The sequence below is a fragment of the Physeter macrocephalus genome, chromosome 6 (genome assembly GCF_002837175.3).
Source record: "Physeter macrocephalus isolate SW-GA chromosome 6, ASM283717v5, whole genome shotgun sequence".
Lineage (NCBI taxonomy): Eukaryota > Metazoa > Chordata > Mammalia > Artiodactyla > Physeteridae > Physeter > Physeter macrocephalus.
In genome coordinates this window covers 13174191-13194896 of record NC_041219.1, presented here as the reverse complement: position 1 = coordinate 13194896, position 20706 = coordinate 13174191, and the positions used below count along the sequence as shown (strand labels likewise).

Sequence of the window (20706 nt, the reverse complement as noted above, 5' to 3'; positions counted from 1 at the left end):
TGTTTCCATACAAATTGTGAAATTTTTTGTTCTAGTTCTGTGAAAAATGCCATTGGTAGTTTGATAGGGATTGCATTGAATCTGTAGATTGCTTTGGGTAGTATAGTCATTTTCACAATGTTGATTCTTCCAATCCAAGAACATGGTATATCTCTCCATCTGTCTGTATCCTCTTTAATTTCTTTCATCAGTGCCTTATAGTTTTCTGCATATAGGTCTTTTGTCTCCTTAGGTAGGTTTATTCCTAAGAATTTTATTCTTTTTGTTGTGATGGTAAATGCCTTAACTTCTCTTTCAGATTTTTCATCGTTACTGTATAGGAATGCAAGAGATTTCTGTGCATTAATTTTGTATCCTGCTACTTTATCAAGTTCATTGATTAGCTCTGGCAGTTTTCTGGTAGAGTCTTTAGGATTCTCTATGTATAGTATCATGTCATCTGCAAACAGTGACAGCTTTCTTCTTTTCCAATTTGGATTCCTTTTATTACTTTTTCTTCTCTGATTGCTATGGCTAAAATTTACAAAACTAAGTTGAATAACAGTGGTGAGAGTGGGCATCCTTGTCTTGTTTCTGATTTTAGAAGAAATGTTTTCAGTTTTTCACCATTGAGAATGGTGTTAGCTGTGGGTTTGTCACATATGGACTTTATTATGTTGAGGTAAGTTCCCTCTATGCCTACTTTCTGGAGAGTTTTTATCATAAATGGGTGTTGAATTTTGTCAAAAGCTTTTTCTGCATCTGCTGAGATTATCATATGGTTTTTATCCATCAGTTTGTTAATATGATGTATCACATTGATTGATTTGGGTACACTGAAGAATCCTTGCCTCCTGGGATAAACCCCACTTGATCATGGTGTATGATCCTTTTAATGTGCTGTTGAATTCTGTTTGCTACTATTTTATGGAGAATTTTTGCATCTATGTTCATCAGTGATATTGGCCTGTAGTTTTCCTTTTAGGTGACATCTTTGGTTTTGGTATCAGGGTGATGGTGGCCTCATACAATGAGTTTGGGAGTGTTCCTCCCTCTGCTATATTTTGGAAGAGTTTGAGAAGGATAGGTGTTAGCTCTTCTCTAAAAGTTTGATAGAATTTGCCTGTGAAGCCATGTGGTCCAGGGCTTTTGTTTGTTGGAAGATATTTATTCACAGTTTCAATTTCAGTGCTTGTGATTGGTCTCTTTATATTTTCTGTTTCTCCCTGGTTCAGTCTCGGAAGGTTGTGCTTTTCTAAGAATTTGTCCATTTCTTCCAGGTTGTCCATTTTATTGGCATAGAGTTGCTTGTAGTAATCTCTCATGACCCTTTGTATTTCTGCAGTGTCAGTTGTTACTTCTCCTTTTTCATTTCTTATTCTACTGATGTGAGTCTTCTCCCTTTTTTTCTTGATGCATCTGGCTAATGGTTTATCAATTTTGTTTACCTTCTCAAACAACCAGCTTTTAGTTTTATTGATCTTTGCTATTGTTTCCTTCATTTCTTTTTCATTTATTTCTGATCTGATCTTCATGCTTTCTTTCCTTCTGCTAATCATCTTCTTTCACTGCTATTTGTTTCTAGGTATTTTTTGATTTCCTCTTTGACTTCTTCAGTGATCTCTTGGTTATTTAGTAGCATATTGTTTCGCCTCCATGTGTTTGTATTTTTACAGTTTTTTTTTTCCCCATAATTGATATCTAGTCTCATAGTGTTGGGGTCGGAAAAAGATACTTGATACGATTTCAATTTTCTTACATTTACCAAGGCTTGATTTGTGACCCAAGTTATGATCTATCCTGGATAATGTTCCATAAGCACTTGAGAAGAAAGGGTATTCTGTTGTTCTTGGATGGAACGCACTGTAAATATCAATTAAGTCCGTTTTGTTTAATGTGTCATTTAAAGCTTGTGTTTCCTTATTTATTTTCATTTTGGATTATGTGTCCATTGGTGAAAGTGAGGTGTTAAAGTCCCCTACTATGACTGTTTTACTGTCGATTTCCCCTTTTATGCCTGTTAGTATTTGTCTTAGGTATTGAGGTGCTCCTATGTTGGGTGCATAAATATTTACAGTTATTATATCTTCTTGGATTGATACCTTGATCATTATGTAGTGACCTTCTCCGTCTCTTGAAATATTTTTTATTTTAAAGTCTATTTTGTCTGATATGAGAATTGCTACTCCAGCTTTCTTTTGATTTCCATGTGCAAGGAATATCTTTTTCCATCCCCTCACTTTCAGTCTGTGTGTGTCCCTAGGTCTGAAGTGGCTCTCTTGTAGACAGCATATATACGGGTCTTGTTTTTGTATCCATTCAGAAATCCTGTGTCTTTTGGTTGGAGCATTTAATACATTCACATTTAAGGTAATTATCGATAGGTATGTTCCTATTAGGTAATTATCAGTATGTATGTTCCTATTACCATTTTCTTAATTTTTTGGGGTTTGTTTTTGTAGGTCTTTTCCTTGTCTTGTGTTTCCTGCCTATAGAAGTTCCTTTAGCACTTTCTGTAAAGCTGGTTTGGTGGTGCTGCATTCTCTTAACTTTTGCTTGCCTGTAAAGTTTTTAATTTCTCCATTGAATCTGAATGAGATCCTTGCTTGGTAGAGTAACCTTGGTTGTAGGTTTTTCCCTTTCATCACTTTAAATATATCCTGCCACTCCCTTCTGGCTTGTAGAGTTTCTGTTGAAAGATCAGCTGTTAACCTTATGGAGAGTCCCTTGTATGTTATTTGTTGCCTTTTCCTTGCTGCTTTTAACATTTTTTTCTTTGTATTTAATTTCTGATAGTTTGATTAATATGTGTCTTGGTGCGTTTCTCCTTGGATTTATCTCGTATGGGACTCTCTGCACTTCCTGGACTCGACTATTTCCTTTCCCATGTTACAGAAGCTTTCAACTGTAATCTCTTCAAATATTTTCCAGACCCTTTCTTTTTCTCTTCTTCTGGGATCCCTAAAATTCAAATGTTGGTGTGTTTAATGTTGTCCCAGAGGTCTCTGAGACTGTCCTCAATTCTTTTTTCTTCATTCTGCTCAGTGGTATTTATTTCCAATATTTTATCTTCCAGGTCACTTATCCGTTCTTCTGCCTCAGTTATTCTGCTATTCATTCCTTCTAAAGAATTTTAAATTTCATTTATTGTGTTGTTCATCATTGTTTGTTTGCTCTTTAGTTCTTCTAGGTCCTTGTTAAACATTTCTTGTATTTTCTCCATTCTATTTCCAAGATTTTGGATCATCTTTACTATCATTACTCTGAAAACTTTTTCAGGTAGACTGCCTATTTCCTCTCATTTGTTTGGTCTGGTGCATTTGTTCTTTGCTCCTTCATCTGCTGCATATTTCTCCGTCTTCCCTTTTTTCTCAAATTACTGTGTTTGGGTTCTCCTTTTCACAGGCTGCAGGTTCTTAGTTCCCGTTTTTTTTTGGTGTCTGCCCCCAGTGGGTAAGGTTGGTTCAATGGCTTGTGTAGGCTCCCTGGTGGAGGGGACTGGTGCCCGTGTTGTCATGGGCGGGGCTGGATCTTGTCTTTCTGGTGGGCAGGGCCACGTCTGGTGGAGTGCTTTGGGGTGTCTGTGAACTTGGTATGATTTTAGGCAGCCTCTCTGCTAAGGGGTGAGGTTGTGTTCCTGTCTTGCTAGTTGTTTGGCATGGGAGGGTCCAGCACTGGAGCTTGCTGGCCATTGGGTGGAGCTGGGTCTTAGTGTTGAGACGGAGATCTCTGGTAGAGTTCTCGTTGACTGATATTACGTGGGGCCAGGAGGTCTCTGGTGGTTTGGTGTCCTGAACTTGGCTCTCCCACCTCAGAGGCTCAGGCCTGACATCAGGCTGGAGCACCAAGACCCTGTCAGCCACATGGCTCAGAAGAAAAGGGAGAAAAAAGAAAGAAAAAAAATAATAAAAAAAATTAAAAAAATAAAATAATTAAAATAAGAAATATTTAAATAAATACATAAATAAAATAAAATAATTAAAATAAAAAATATTTAAATAAACACATAAATAAGATAAGAAGAGAGCAACCAAACCAATAAACAAATCCACCAATGATAAGAAGCGCTAAAAACTATACTAAGGTAAACATAAGAATCAAAAACAAGTCAGTCACAGACAGCAAACCCCAAGTCTACAGTTGCTCCCAAAGTCCACCACCTCAATTTTGGGAGGATTCGTTGTCTATTCAGGTATTCCACAGATGCAGGGTACCTCAAGTTGCTTGTGGGGATTTAATCCGCTGCTCCTGAGGCTGCTGGGAGAGATTTCCCTTTCTCTTCTTTGTTTGCACAGCTCCTGGGGTTCAGCTGTGGTTTTGACCCCACCTCTGCGTGTACGTTGCCCTCAGGCATCTGTTCCCACCCAGACAGGAGGGGTTAAAGCAGCGGCTGATTAGGGGGCTCTGCCTCACTCAGGCCAGGCGGAGGGAGGGGTACGGAATGCGGGGGCGAGCCTGCAGCGGCAGAGGCTGGCATGACGTTGCAGCAGCCTGAGGCATGCCGTGCATTCTCCCAGGGAAGTTGTCCCTGGATCACGAGACCCTGGCAGTGGCGGGCTGCACAGGCTCCTGGGAGGGGAGGTGTGGAGAGTGACCTGTGGTCGCACACAGGCTTCTTGGTGGCAGCAGCAGCAGCCTTAGCGTCTCATGCCCGCCGCCCGAGCCTCAGCTCCCAGCCCCGGCCCGCCCCGGCGGGTGAGCAGACAAGCCCCTTGGGCTGGTGAGTGCCGGTCGGCACTGATCCTCTCTGCGGGAATCTCTCCGCTTTGCCCTCTGCACCCCTGTGGCTGCGCTCTCCTCTGCAGCTCCGAAGCTTCCCCCCTCCGCCACCCACAGTCTCCGCCCGTGAAGGGGCTTCTAGTGTGTGGAAACCTTTCCGCCTTCACAGCTCCCTCCCACTGGTGCGGGTTCTCCTCTGCAGCTCCGAAGCTTCCCCCCTCCGCCACCCACAGTCTCCGCCCGTGAAGGGGCTTCTAGTGTGTGGAAACCTTTCCGCCTTCACAGCTCCCTCCCACTGGTGCGGGTTCCGTCCCTATTATTTGTCTCTGTTTTTTCTTTTTTCTTTGGCCCTACCCAGGTACGTGGGGAGTTTCTTGCCTTCTGGGAAGTCTGAGGTCTTCTGCCAGCATTCAGTGGGTGTTCTGTAGGAGCTGTTCCACATGTAGATGTATTTTTGATGTATTTGTGGGGAAGAAGGTGATCTCCATGTCTTACTCCTCTGCCATCTTGAAGGTCTCCATTCATCATTTATTAAACTTACTTTATGCCTGGAATTGTACTCAGTGCTACAGATATAAATTTCAAGATATAGCCACTATTCTCTTATATTCTAAAGAGCATTGATTTCTTTCCAATGTTTTCCACTATTCCCACAAAGAATGGGAGTCATTTTTCAGAAATTTCTTTGATTGTCTGATTTCATAATTGTACATTTATCTTAACCCTTATGAACCTGCTCAATATGAACATGGCTAATTGTTAAATCACAAATTGGATTTCAAATGAGGAAAACAAGAGTTTTCATCATCTTCACTTATGAAAACTCCAGACAGTCATCAGTGTATGTATGCTTTCAAATTTTTTTTAAACCTGAGGGTCAATATGTGTTCTCAACATATTAAACACAGACGGTGTATTGCATATATTTGGACTTATTCATTTCAGTGTTGAATGAAGTAGTCCAAAAAAAGAGTAGTGTTTTTAATTAGCACAACTCATTTTTTTTTCCACTGTCTACAAGAGACTCACTTTATTTATTTTTTATTGGTGTATAGTTGTTTTACAATGTTGTGTTAGTTTCTACTGTGCAGTGAAGTGGAGTTCCCTGTGCTATACAGCAGGTTCTCATTAGTTATCTGTTTTATACATATTAGTGTATAGTGTATATATGTCAATCCCAATCTCCCTATTATTGAACTCATGAACTGTAAGTGGCACATTTGATGCCACCCAGCCTTTTAGTATTTTTACTACAAAACTAGGATAATCTGTTTTGGAAGATGTAATTGGAGGCATCTTTCACAATATTAACAAAATTATGCCTTGCCTATTCATAGGTTTCTTTCATTTTTACTTACGGATATTTAATGGAAATTACATTCTGAGTATGATTAGTATCAATATGAGATCAGTTTGTGATTAAATTTTAACCATGGCACCAACACGTAACAACAAGTAATCAATTCATTCAGCCACTATTGACTGTTTATTATGGGCAAACAGCTCTACTAGATGGTTAAAGGATGTAAAAATGACTATAAGGTCTTTGCCTTTGTGAGCTTTGTGAGCTGTAAAATAGCTGAAGAGACGAAAAAAGATTCATAAATCACCATAACACAAGGCGTAATAGTCCAAAAAAGAATTATAGAGAACGCTATAAGGCAGTGAACAGAATGGATTTATCAATTTTCACTATGGATCGGGTGAAAGCTTCAAAGAAGAAGTGTCATTTGGATGCACAGGATAAGTCTGATTCTGAGAAGGTTAGACAAGCTTCAGAAGGGGGAGCAGCCATGCCCAACAGAGCAGCTTAGAGCAACATACAATTGCTCAAAAGGATGCCTGAAAACAGACCATGCCAGCCTTTCCTTTCTGCAATTATGTTCACAGAGCTGAATTTGGCCTGGAACTGAAAAGGCTCTGATGCCCCCTGGGATCCTAAAACCAATGCAATATAAAAAGTTAAATAATTGTAAACCAGGTAGTAGGCATAATATTTCAAAGACTGAGTTCTCTCTACAGACACAATGCATCCTGGTTAGGGCATGTCTGAGGTACTGCTGCTTTGAATCATACACAGAGAATGTGTAGAAGAATATAAAGCAAACGTAAATTTCATTCTCTCCGATGGTAAGTTCTTTTGTGACTTGTGCTATTTTTAATTAGCGATTCTTCCTATTTTTCATGATAAACATACACTGCTAGTATCCTTATATAAATTAATTACGTTTGATTTCAACCAAAAATAAATAGATACGATGGCTCAGTTTGAGCAAAATCCCATCCTATCATAAAATTCAAATAATTATATAGATTTTAGCCAAAGATTTTAATATAACTCTTTTAAATATAAATGTTTGAAGAATTAAAGTAAAATGCAACAGTGTTTTTGCATTAAAAATTCTTAAGATGTTTGCTTTCATTCACTCCATAACGATTATTTATTCATTGAGACAAGTCCAAGCCCTTAAAAATATATATAGTCTCACAGGAGAGATAATTCCAATGTAATGTGATGAATGTTATAATCAAAGAAACACAGACTCCTAAAGAAGCATGCAGAACAGTCTATTCATGATCAGAGGTAAAGGGACTGGGAAAGGCAAAAGTTATTAGTAACTAAGACTTCTCTATCATGGTTACAAAGATACCTTCTTCTGAAGTTGCCATAATTATAGCACTTTTCCAATGATAAAAGTGTTGATCAGAGAACTAAACTGAGATGCTCAAGGTTACACAGAGAGAATATGTCAAAAACAGAGCCTGTATCATTAACTCCCACATTTTTTTTTTCTGCTTCAAGGGAAGCCTGAGCTAGTCCCTGAAAGGTTAGGAAGGGTTAACCAAATAACAGGATGTGGGGTGAAGTGAACCCAAAGAAGGAGCAATATGTGAACTGGTCAGGGTTGAGAAACACCGTTAGTTAAGGGACTGGGGAATGCAGAATAGCCAGGAATATTAAGAGTTGAACCCCACTTAAATCTTTCTCCACAACGTCTCTGTTTATCAGTGCGAAAACAGGCCCCTCCAAAGGCTGGTGGCCTTCAGTAGGTTTCAACAAACTATGCTGGAGGAGAGATCAGGCAGAAAGACTCCAGGAACAAGTATCTTGAGATCTGGAAAATCTAGAGGCAGAAGACGAGGCCACAGAGATAAACAGGGGCTAGATGTGGAACATCTTCCCCGTCTTGCTAAGGGCCTGGGCTTGATAGTAAGGCTCAGGGCGCTAATGGTGTGTTTGATGCAAATGAAAGAAATGGTCAGCGTTGCACTGAAGATATCTATTTTACATGACCACACAGTATATACATAGGTTTATAGACAGAAATTAATAAAAGTTTCACAAGTCAATTTCTACCCATACTATCCGCAATGCACTCTGATTTTTTAAAAGTTTGTTTTAGTGTATTTAATTTTAATATGTCATTTGTAAAATATTAACTTCATAACACACTAGGTGAACAGGCCGCACTGTGAAGAACTGGACACTACATGTCAAGAAGAGAAGCACGGCAAATGGTTTGAAAGCCACTTTTTCCTCCACCACTTAACAACCCAGCACAGGAAGGGAGTTCATACACAGTTTTAAGCATGGATGTTATTTACTCCAAATGCAAAACCCTTTTTTCATCTTTACCATAGACTCTGGTAAATTTGATATTATTTTGGCCATTCAGTAGAGGCTTAGAAATGACATGCTTTGTACAGGTTTATACAATTAATACATAGCAGAGCCAGAAGTCAAACTCAACCCTGTCAGTCTCCAATGAAATCACCATTTCTGCCACATTATGCTTTCTACCACTGTAATTTAGACATTCTGACTGAGCCATTCCCAGTTTCTGACTCAAGCTCTCTACACGATTGACAGGCAGTTAGGATACAGGCCTGGCACAAGATAGGTGCTCCATAAATATGTGGTTGAATGTAAGGATGAAATTGTGTAGTGTGAAAGGAAGGACAGAAAGAGTATGCAAAATCTATTTGTTCCATACATATTCCAAGTTCATAAGGTTTAAATGATTCTAAATTATTTCACAACTAAACTTTGCATTTTTATCTCCCGGTAGATGAACATACAGAATGACTGATGTGGCCACAAGCCAAGGAATGCTGGCAGCCACCAGAAGCTGGAATGGGCAAGGAATGGATTCCCCCTACAGCCTCTGGAGGAAGCACAGGACTGCTGAAGCCTTGATTTGGGCCCTGTGATACTGATTACAGACTTCTGGCATCCAGAACCGTGAGAGATTAAAATTCTACTGTTTGAAGCCACCACATCTGTGATTATTTGTTATAGCAGTCACAGGAAACTAATGCAGCAGAGCAGTAGATCCCAAAACTTTAGCAAGCCCAAGGGTCAGCTGGGATCTGTAAGCATGCAGAGTTCTAGGTCTTGCCCTCTGAGGTTTGATTTGTTAAGTCTGTGGGGATGAGAGGTGAAAGGTACAGTTTAACTAGGTATTTCATGTCATCGAATGCTATGTCCCATGTTTTCCTCTCCTATCTCAAGTTAGTTTGTGTTGTGGGAGAGGGAGAGGTAGGAGATCGAAATTTTGTTTAGCTCTTCAGTTTGTTTTTGTGTTTAGTTGGTCTGGGGTTAGCTATAAGGAGTCAGTTCATTAATTAAGCACTATAGTATAATAATTTAAAGTTTTGCAGTCAAATAAAACTGAGTTTCAATCACAGTTATGCAATTTACGCACTGTTAGAAATAAAGTTTTTACTCTCCTGAAGCCTCAGCTTCCTTATCTGTGAAATGGGAATGAAAGCAGTTCCCACACAATATATTATGCGAGGATTACAGATGTTTATGAAGAGCTTAGCTCCATACTAGGCATACGTGTATCTATGTCTGTGTGTACATGTGTGTATGTATAAATTTTCATACTAGGAATGCTTTATATAAACACATATATAACAGAAGTGTGCATGTGACTAGATAGATAGACAAATAGATAAGGGTACAGATATGGAAAATTTATTAGAATTTTATCAGATAAAAATTATTTTTTGTTTAAAATTCTATATTCTGCTTTAACTGACTTGGTGATTAGAGAATAATGAACATCATTTAATATTAGTTGCCAATTACAGATGATATTAAATCTTCATTATAGGCTATAACTGCCAATATAAAGTGTTATAAATATAAAATTATAAAATACTATGTCAGTACTCATTGACCTGAAAATATACTCTGTAGGTTTTTAATAATTCCTGCTTCTCAGTTTGTTTCAGAGAACAAAACAAGGAATCTTACTCTTTAATTACGAAGTTATAAAACCATTTTAAACAAATAATATCTGTTTAGATATAGGGCTAAAGTTACATATAACAATTAATTATTTTCCAAATGCATAATTTCACCAAAAAATTTATAAATCATTATTTATCTCATATGCCCACACCCTCTCCCAACCTAACCAAAGCTTTTATTCCTGCCACAGGTGGAAGAAACAAGCATAATATTAAAGAAAAATGCTCATTTATATTGCAAGTTTGGAGGGAGAGGAGGGAGGAGAGGGATCCAAACTTTAAAGAAGAAGGGGAGGTGGGGGAGGGGGAAGAAGAGGAAGAGATCAAAATCTCAAGACTTGAGTCCCAGGCCGTAATTTTTAAATGCATTTGTTAATAAGCTTTAAAGCAATTTGGCCTAGACTCAAATAGACATGAGACCAAACACTGATTCTTCCTCTTACTAACTAGGGACACAGGCAGCCTCAGTGAGACAAGTTCTTTTGTAGGTTTGCTATGATGACTCAATGAAAAATGCAAGCAAAGCATCTAGTACAGCACTGGATAAAGATGGCTGACCTTCAACCTGCAGATGAATCAATAAGCTATACTGATATGGCTGAACTCTCAGGTCCATCTCTAAAATTTGATGCTTCTATGATATGATTTCATAATTTTTTTTATGTTTGAAACATGGCTAATACAAATCAAACGGGCAATACAATTTTTCAAAGTGTAACCAGACATGTCATGAATTTTGTCTGTGGCTATCCACACAGGTCAGTTTAATTTAATTCATATTAAAATCATTTAAATATAATATCCTAAAACAAGTAGATTGGGTACATCTACTGATTTTCAAATAATTTATCTTATCAAAGATATACTTCCCAAATGATTATACTGAGATCAAGTGAACAAGATTCCCCCATTTCATTTCCTTTTTCTGTCCTATGGAAGTATTTTTTAAAAACATTGTTTAATCACCATAGGTTTTTAAGCTAAGAATATCATAGGTCATATTTAAAACAGCTTCATATCTTAGTATAGGGTTTTCCGAACTAGGGTTTTTAAAACTGCTCTTATTTCATATTCTTTAGTACTGAGTATTAAATTTCTCAGTTAATTTTCTATTAATTTCAAGAAGGGGATTGAAAAAGATGGAGCAGTAAGTTCTTTTTTTAAAAAAAACTAGATTAGTGAGGGTAATAAAACTAAAATTACGAAAGGATTGCTACAAAATATGTTTTCTAATACAAGGTATGATGGTATTTTGTGTTTACTCAGATAGTGGCTTATCAGTGGGAAACAACTTACAGCATTTTAAGTCAAAACTATCAGGATAAAGAACATTCTAAATGTTTAAGAAAGTGGTTGGTATTTAAATATATAGTAGAAATATTAAGTACATTTGCAATTTTTATGTACTGAATAAAGCTTAATAACTACCTGCAAAACCAGAAATATTTTATATCTTGTCTCCAGAAAGAAGGAAAAAATTTGTATGTGGAATCTGGTGTCCAACCCAAAGGGAGTTACTTAACTTCAATTTTTATTTGTCCTACTAACGGCACAAACCAATTTAAATATTGATACTCATAAGAAAAACATTTACACTATTTATTCTATAATATAAAATTAATATAGAAAAGCATTCTTTTATCTTCAGCATTTAATTTCTGAATGGCAGACCAGATAACTTTCATTAAAATATTGTTTTTCGTTGTAAATTAGATGTAATATATTCTAAGAAATGTCTTTCTTACTTTACTATGAATGTAGTTTTAAAAAGCTATAAAGATTGAAAACCCAGGTATATCTATAAGATGAAATATTGAACAGAAACCGTGGTCTTTGGTGTTTCATTAAATCAATCTAGCAAGTCAGAGTTCTAACAGACTTTAATCAGTCTAATTTCCTCATTGCAGAAATGAGTGAAAACTCTGAGCGTTTACTGAATTATTTTTCCTGGATCATCTAATCAGAATTAGAATTCCAGTGACCACTGTCCTTTCAACATGACACACTTACTCTCAGCATCCCCATGTTATTTCAATTACTTCATTCAAACTTTACAAGTATACAGAGCAACTTCTAGAGACAAACTCAGTTTTAAAAATCATCAGGGTGATATTCTAATCATTTAATATAAATTTCCTAATACTTGTAGTTTATGCTCATTCTTCTGAAGTGTGAGCCTAAATAAAAATAATGAATCATTAAGGAAAGTACAAAGTAGAGACTTTCAGTTAGTATTTCTTTAGAGATCAGGGCTCTATTTGTAGGAAAGCATTTGTCTTCATTAAGCTATCTTTTTCTAGACATTCCAGAAGATGAAAAGTTTCAAAATGGCAGGGCATCATGTGAATGGACTAACTTAGCAATATTCCACTCCTCTGAGTCATAGTGCTAGAATCCTGCAGTGTGCCATTTATAAGATTTTATTAAACCTTTAGAGCATTCCAATATTTTATCTCTTCCCTATTTGGTTAGGAGCCTCATCTTCTTATCTTACCTAAATAGATCCTTTAAAAGGGCAGCAATAACAAGCAGTGGCTGAAAGAATTAAAACTTAAAAGGACAGCATAGTGATAAAAGAACAGGATACTTTTTCTGTCAAGAATAGTTTCATTGTCTGGATTGCTGTAAACTATAGAAATGGAATAAAGATGTCTGTGAAATCCATGATGGTAATTATTGTGGCAGCCATAACCCTGTGGGACATGGAATCAGAGAATTAAGGGAAGACTAAAACCTAATTTTTCATCTCCTAGGAATAGAAAAGGGTAAGAGGCACAAGTTCTCCAAAAATCCGCATCTCAGCAAATTTCAAACAATATGATATGATAGAAAAGAAGGGAGAATGTTGTGGCTGAAAAAACCAGTCGAGCTATTAGAGTGAGGTGAAGGGAGGAAGCAGCGAAGAGGAAGGACAGGCTGGGAACAACACCCTCACCTCTGCCCCACCATCTAATTCTTGGTTTGCAACTATTTCACATGATCAAATTTCCTAACCCCTCCATGCATTTATGAAGATTATTAAATATCATGGCCTAGTTTATTAGCACCCCACTCTAACCAACTGAGTAAACTGGCCAAGTGCTCTAATGGTCTATTTTAAAATAAAGAAAATTTTGTTTTCAAAACAACTCTTCCTCTACGTGTCTTACATTTTTTCTAAGAACCTTGCACTTGTGCCTCTGCATTTCAAATACATGTTGGGCATTTTTTTTCTGCTATTTTTAATCTGCTGGGCATTCTGAATGTTCCTGGTATTTATAGTTGGCTAATTTATTTCCTCATGTAATCTCACCAGAGTTGTGGCATGCAGCATATATTTTGAATCCTGATACCACCCACCTAGAAATTACTTAACAGGTGTCATCCATATTAGTAACTTCATCTTTGGATGAGGTTAAATATAGTGTTGAATAAGCTCCTACAAACTTAGTTCTGTTTTTTTCAGGATGAGTTTGGTCTCAAACTTATTAAGGAAATATAGCAATAGATAGCAGTTGAAACTTGGAATAAATATGAATCAAAACCTCTCAATAATCCTGCTAATAAAGACAAGTTCATATTTTTCTTAAATATGTGCCCTTTAGCCAATGATATTTGAAAGAATTTTTGTTGAATTTTTCTTTATCTGCTATAAAATACTATAATCAATGTTTTTTCTTTATATTATAAGGTAACCATTAGAGAAGGACATGGAAAAGAGCACATTAATATTAACTAATAGTCTGAAGTCATTATCATATTGATTTGAATTCCTTCCATTGCTACGTAATCCACTAACAAATACCACCTCTTCAAGCAATCATATCCCCTTATGAAAGGAAAGTGTATCCCCACTGTTTTCCAACATTAAATCTTCCACACAGACTTCAAATTTCCTCCTCTGCCACGTCCCTGAGGATCTGGCATGGTCACTTGTCTCCCCATTCCCCTGGATCCTCCCCTCTCCCTATTGCTTCCGCCTTCTCTGTCTACTTCCGCCCTTGCAAAAACTCCTCTCACCTTGACTTCCTCTCAAACTATATATTTTTTATTCATCCTTCAACAGGAAAGTCCTGGAAAGATCATTCAAGACTCAGTGGATATCTGCATCTCTCAGCTATTCTTGAACACATGATCACCCTACAGAAGATGTTTACGTGAAGGTCATTAACACCTGTCTAATTATCAAAACTAACTCTCCTGCCTTCGGGTATACCAACCCATTGACAAGGTAGCATTTGACAGCATCTGCCACATTTTCCTCATCTTACTTTGCCCTGTCCCACTGGGTTAGTCCAAGTATGTACTACAGCTTAAGCTACCATAGCTACCCTAAGGATTAACAATCCATATCTGTTGATCCACTCTCTCAGTGATGGGCTCACTTTCTCACCACTCTTTTCACACTTTTCTGACTCCTTCACCTCTGCTTATCACATACATGTTGGTATTCCTCAGTGTGAGAACCTCAGCTTTCTTCCTTTCTGACTTTACACAGACCTCCTAGAGATCTCATCTTTGACCACGGCTTCAATCATTACCTACACAGTAGGTATATTCTAACCAATACTTTACTTCTGGCCTTTAGAATCACATGCCTAATTGCCTCCAATAACCTCCTACTTGACGTTCCAATGGGTACATCAAATTCTACTTGTCAAAATCTGAATTTGTCCTCGTCCCCTCTTCACCTTTTAGCCTGTTTTCTCCCTCCATAATAATCATCTGGTTTAATTGTAACTATTTACTCATTCAGGCCAAAAAATCGGGGACCATCGCATGGTCCCTGTATTTTTCATCTCCCATACCCAACTGAAGGCCAACACTTAAGTATTCTACAATGCCCAGAAAGCACCTGGGGTGATCATTTTTAATATTTACACCAGATCACAACACAGTCCAGCTTTAAAAGTCCTCCAAAGGCTCCTCAATCAACTTAGAGTAACATACAAACTCCTTCCTTTGGTCCTACATAATCAGGCTTCTGTCATCCCCTCCAATCACCTCTCACTGTGTTCAAACCACAGTGGTCTTCTGCTTCTGGAACACACCAAGCTCACTTCCTTCACATTCCTTTTGTTCTCCCCTATTAACACTGTTGCTATTATTTATTTGCATATTTGCTCCTCCGATCCGCAAGGGTCCCTACACCTGGTGCCTTATGTGCTCAGTTAACATTGCCTAAATATGAATAGCTGGCTGTTATTCATCAATATACCATACAATCATACCATGAGAGAACTTCTATTACTAAAGGCTGAAAATAATCCAATAAAGGTTACCAAGTTTGAAATTAAAAAAAAAAAAAAAAAAGACAATTTGTAACTAGAAACAGTAGCAGACCTAGTTTTACCTTACCTTTTGTTATGAAACATGAACGCCAACCAAAGGCCATGAAAAATCAGATATATAAAAAGCATTGGCCAAGTAGTTCTATGAGTAAGGACAGTGCTCACTGTTACTAACACAGCACTGCTCGGTTGTTACACAATAAAGAAACAGGCAACAGCCCGTTTGGAAAAGATGTATGAAATTTATAAGCCTAGTCATGCTATCATAATTCTCTTTCCTCTACTTTCTTGTCTCAGTTAAAATCTGGAATTTTTATTCATTTATAACATAGTACCGATGCCAATTCTTAAGAACAGAGGCAAAAATAATTCAGCCAAAAAAGTTACATTTGTGTCATATGTATTCTTCTGAATCACCTTATTGAAGGCATGCCAATTTCAGGTTAGAAATTCAACCACATCAAAACAAATGAGGTTACAAGTCATTGTTACTCATAATTCAGTGTATTTCTGACTAAAACTTTTTGGCTGGAAAAATAAAATCACCTATTTTATAACATTTGCATTTCTCAGGTTTTGGTTTTTCTGTTTTGTTTTTTTTTAAAAAATCAGAAGCAGAAATATCAACATAACATGTATACTAGATGTTGCATGACATTTGGGGGCTAATAAGGAGCAGGGAGTAATAAAATTAAGAGAGTCTTATACTCATGAGAATATTTTCAGATTTGTAGAATCTTAGGCACAGATGTTTCAGATAAATATCTAAGGACTGCATCTCTATCTACAGTTACGAGTTTTGAAGGTTTATCTGTTTATTATCTGTCATGAAGTAATAGCTTGGCTATCTATTGAACCGTAATCAGAATCAAATTGGAATGACAGCAGAGAACATAAGAGTTTTAGTATCCAACATCTCTTTACGGTTGAAATAATGAAAGTAAAACCAGCAGTGTTGGGTTTGAGAAATAACATATGATATTCAGGGACTATAGAGCTTTTTAATATAAAGCCTTAAAAATCTTTTAACGGGTATTAATTCATGAATGTGCTCTTTATAAAGTTTGTAGCAATATTATTCTGCATTTCCATATCGGTTTAGGTAGGAAAGGATGTCCATAATTATATGTTATTATCATATCATAATTAGGGTTCATTTTACAGATGAGAAAGCTGAGGCTCAGAGAAGTTACATGTCTTTCCCATCATCGTGCAGCTTTTATTATAGCAGGGCCTAAAGGTATTATAACTACTTCCAGTAAAACTTCAGGAAATAACTATAATTAATTTTAATAGAGTCATCTTTGTGCCCAGAGTAATTAGATCAGGAAGTTTCCTTAAAAGTGATATGTTTTACAGAGAATCTTTCTTTATAGTGATTTTTTTCATAAGAGCGACACAGAGTTCATGACACTGTAGTAGGTCCTTAGAGGAGTGCTTAAACACACACACACACACACACACACACACACACACACACACTCAGACGTGCTAATCACTCTTTAAAAATAAATTCTTTTTATTATTTTGGATTTCAGTTTTCTGACATTAAATAAAGCAGGTCAGCAGGTCAAAACAGTTCATCATTTTTTTCATTCTTCCAGTTTCTGTCAATTAAGTACTCATTATTTTTATTTTAAATGCCTATTCTATGCTAAAAAGAGTTTTGGAGGAAACCTCATCTTGTGGATTTTGGCTGTCATTCCTGATTATATCTGCTGACATAACTTCAGTTAAGGCATTTTGTTTCATGTTGTCCTATAAAATTAAGTTGTGGCTATTTAATTAAGAAAGGGGTGGGTTTTTATCTCAGCAGTTTATTAATCTATTATTTTATTATAAAACTCTAGGCTTTACCAAGTGGTAAAAATAAGAGAGGGCTGGGGGACAGACAGACCTCTAGATCGACAACTTTCTGGAAAAGGCTATGAATCATATCTCCTAGTCAGTCCCTGCTCAGCAAAATTCCAGCAGCCTGCCCTTAGAGTTATTTCCAAAAGTGTTGAACAGTCCATGTGTTTACATTGGACTTTGTTATGAGCGAAGAAAATACTATTCATATATTTTAAAAATGCACATGGCAACTTTTGTTCTTCAAACCAGCTGTTCAGACAAAAAGACTCCACTTAAAACTGGAAATGGAATTTATTGCCACCAAGGCCAGTGTTAAATTATTCAGACATCAGAACAAAAAAAAAACAGGTCAAGAATCTGAAAAACACCTGGAGATTGGTTCTTCAGGAGTCATACGTATTCAACCGTATCGTTGTTATCACTTCTTCCTAAATTGCACCCAGAGAAATATATATGATAGAATATGATCAAATGGTTTCTTAAACAAGGAGAGAGACATGCTAAAGAAACTTCTAGTCCATTTATAAATGCAGTTAACTCTGGAAGAGAAGACAAGCAATATATTTAGAATAAACATGATTCTTACCATCTGAGATTGACTCCTAGGACATCCATTGATATCTTCAACTTTTTCATTTGCTAAAGCCAAGAAATAAAATAAAAGAGAGAAAAAAAGAATGACATGCTTAAGCCATGAAGTGAAACACAAAAAAAAGGAGACTAAGAAAAAAAAAACACCAAGCAAAATGCTGGTGCTACATTCACTCTGCCTCCTAAGCCGTGTACAAGAAGACACTCTTGTTAGCAGCCGCCAGGTCCATATGCACAAATCAGGCAAATAAAAAAAAAAAGTGAGTGAGAAGGAAGTTGCTGCTAATTCCTTAGCTTGTGCCAAATGACTGCTGGCATGAAACCTTTCACAATTGTCCCTGCTGGATCAGGATATAGTTTCAAGGATCTCAGAGTGTATGAGTTGCTCCAGCTAACGAAATGCACACATGGGAGACATATGGTTTAATGAAGCGTTCATTTCTGACAATTCAGTGTATGTAAAGATACAGTTCTAGCCATTTAAAAGTATGGCCAAACTGCCTTTTTCAAACATTCTCACATAAACATTTTAATTAAATCACGGGGAGAGCTGCATTAATCTCAGAGACACATGGACCAAGTTCCTAAGCATCCAAATTAAATTGTATTTTACCAAAGTGCGTGGGCGCAGAAACTTTCATGGCTTTTCTCAGAGGGCAGATCTTACCAATGATCTGGATGATTTCTGCTAGCAGTACTCCATCTGCAATGTCTTGCTGCAAATCCTTGATCAGCCGCTTGTGGCCCGATTTTGCCAGGTAGTGGTTGGCCCAGTCCGTGTAAATCTGTTGAACAGAGGGAGGGAAGAAGTGAGATGGGACGAGGGAAAAGAGAGGCAATAAAAATGCTTAAGACAAATGTTGGATTCAAAGGGAAGTTATTCTGGATCACATTCCAGCTTAAGGAGTCATAGCTCCAAAGGAAATAGTTGTAAAATAATTTTTAAACAGCTCTTTCCCCCACTTATCTCTTGTTTCAAAGGGGGATGACTCACTCTTTTTTCAAAACCCGGGACTAGTCACTTGTGACACAGCAAAACTCCCTTCCTGGATGACTACTGAGGAAGCTCCTGTTTGCAAATCAGTTTGAGTTTTTACTCTCTTGCCCCTGGTTCTATCATATTGAAAATAATCTGCCTGTCCTTGTAAAAGGAAGCCACCTGGATTGATTTCTACCAGAATCTTACTATAAAAATGTGTGTTTCTCTGAGAAGACTTTATTAAATTTGTCATGTGAGATACTGTATGTGACAATATTTTGGCATCATTTTATGAAATAATTGCAAATGCCTAAGCTATTTTATTTGAACTGTCATATCCCATTTCAGCCTCTTGAAATGCATTTATATAAGAGAATAGAGGAAGCAAATGCAGTTATTACATAGAAATTATAATACAGAATTGAGGAGCAGATTATGAGCCATAAGGTTGGCAATCTACATAAAGCAGAGGTGTCTCTCCAATAACAGATTATGATAGAAGAAAAAACTGAAACTGTTCAAAAACATCACAAAAATAAAATGTTACTAATTTTTCAAATGTTATAGGCACTTACTGATGTAATGTAATCTAAATGTAAGGAAATAAATAAAACTTTAATTTCATGAATGGCTCATACGGACTTAATACATTTATTACAAGGCAGACTATAACATGTGATATGATAGAAGAATGCAAAATTTGAAATGAGAATAGAAGAGGACAATTAACTGAGAAATATACACATGAAAATGTGTTATAGAAGCACTGGAATTAGAACTGGAAACATAATAGAACCTAAAGATAGGAAGTGAAGGAAAGGGCTTTCCCCACAGAGGGGACAAGATACAGAAAGGCAGAGGAAAAAAGGACAAGAGCACAGTTGTAAATTATATAATTAAGGCAGGATGCCTGAAATTATGACAAATTAGACTGGAAAGGTAAATTGAGCCTTGTAGTCATGAGCACTGAGTGCCAAGCAAAATGTAAAAAAATGCTTTTTTAATTTCTAACAAAACTAATATATGTTTTTGTAAAAATAAAATAAAATAGAAGTGTAGAAACTGAGAAATGAAGGTTTCCCCACAACTTGCAACCCCACCCACTTTTGAATGACTTGGTATAAATAGTTATAGAATTTTTTCTACGCCTACACACTTCACCACATGACACAATATTACACACACATACACATACTCATGATAGAATGCATAACCAAATCTAGCTCAATTTTACGTATCACTGCATTTTTCAGTTTTTTATGTAACAGTATTTTAATAACACTTCTAAAACCATTTTGCATATATTTTCTCACTATTTTTGATGTAATATTATACATAATATCAATCCCCTGTTGAAGGATATTTGATTTTTTTTAATGTTTCCACTGCATCTAAATTTGTAAGATACATCTTATATATGTATCTTGGCACATTCATATACTAGTATTTTTTACAGGACCAAAACCTAAAAGTGGGACCACTAAGTTTTTTTAATGTATCCTAGGTACAAACATTCCAAAATACAGCATAGAAGAAAAAGAGGGTGTTTCTTTATTTTAGAAAATACAAAGTGGAATCTTAATGCATATGTAGTGGTATTAAGTGTCCTGAAAGACATAAATAATTTGAAGCATCCTGTTGAATAAGAAAAACATATATGATAGCAACACTACATCTTTCTCCATGTTCATGATCTTCTTTATACTGAAGATATTAAAGTGTGAGAAAAATCACTTGCACAACTGTCTCCTGAATTAGAAAACAAACACATGATTTCTAGATAGACACTTTTATTTGGTGATCATTTTCCTCAAGATTTTAGTCTGCTTGTGTTACTGTAAAATTTTAATTTTATAAGGATTTATACTGTTTAGAATATAAAAAATTGAGCACTTTCCCTTCATCTACACATCAATCAAATGATAGCATTAATTGCTTGGTTTCTAGTAGAAATTTCAGGGCAAGCCAGGCTTGATTTGTGCCTATCCCCTAGGCAGCGAGTTATAAGCACCAGTTAATTGTCTTTAAAGGATCCACAAAGATGAAGAACATGAG

General features: G+C 36.6%; 1 protein-coding gene across 6 annotated transcripts in view; it reads right to left on the bottom strand.

Moving 5' to 3' along the window:
* The window catches only part of NAV3 (neuron navigator 3), a 258060-nt gene extending 239542 nt beyond the window's left edge, over positions 1–18518 (bottom strand). For 5 of the 6 annotated variants that reach the window (XR_008617544.1, XM_007115742.4, XM_007115739.4 and 2 more), the window contains exons 1-2: positions 18286–18360; positions 17668–17720 (exon numbers count right to left, since the gene is read on the bottom strand). Coding sequence is in view for 5 of the 6 variants with exons in the window: in XM_007115742.4 (XP_007115804.1) it covers positions 17668–17720; positions 18286–18313 (81 nt within the window). In the remaining variant the exon portion in view is untranslated. Of the gene's footprint in view, positions 1–17667; positions 17721–18285 lie in introns of all 6 variants that reach the window. The other variant, XM_007115738.4, reaches the window with a different exon arrangement.
* Positions 18519–20706: the final 2188 nt, after the last annotated feature.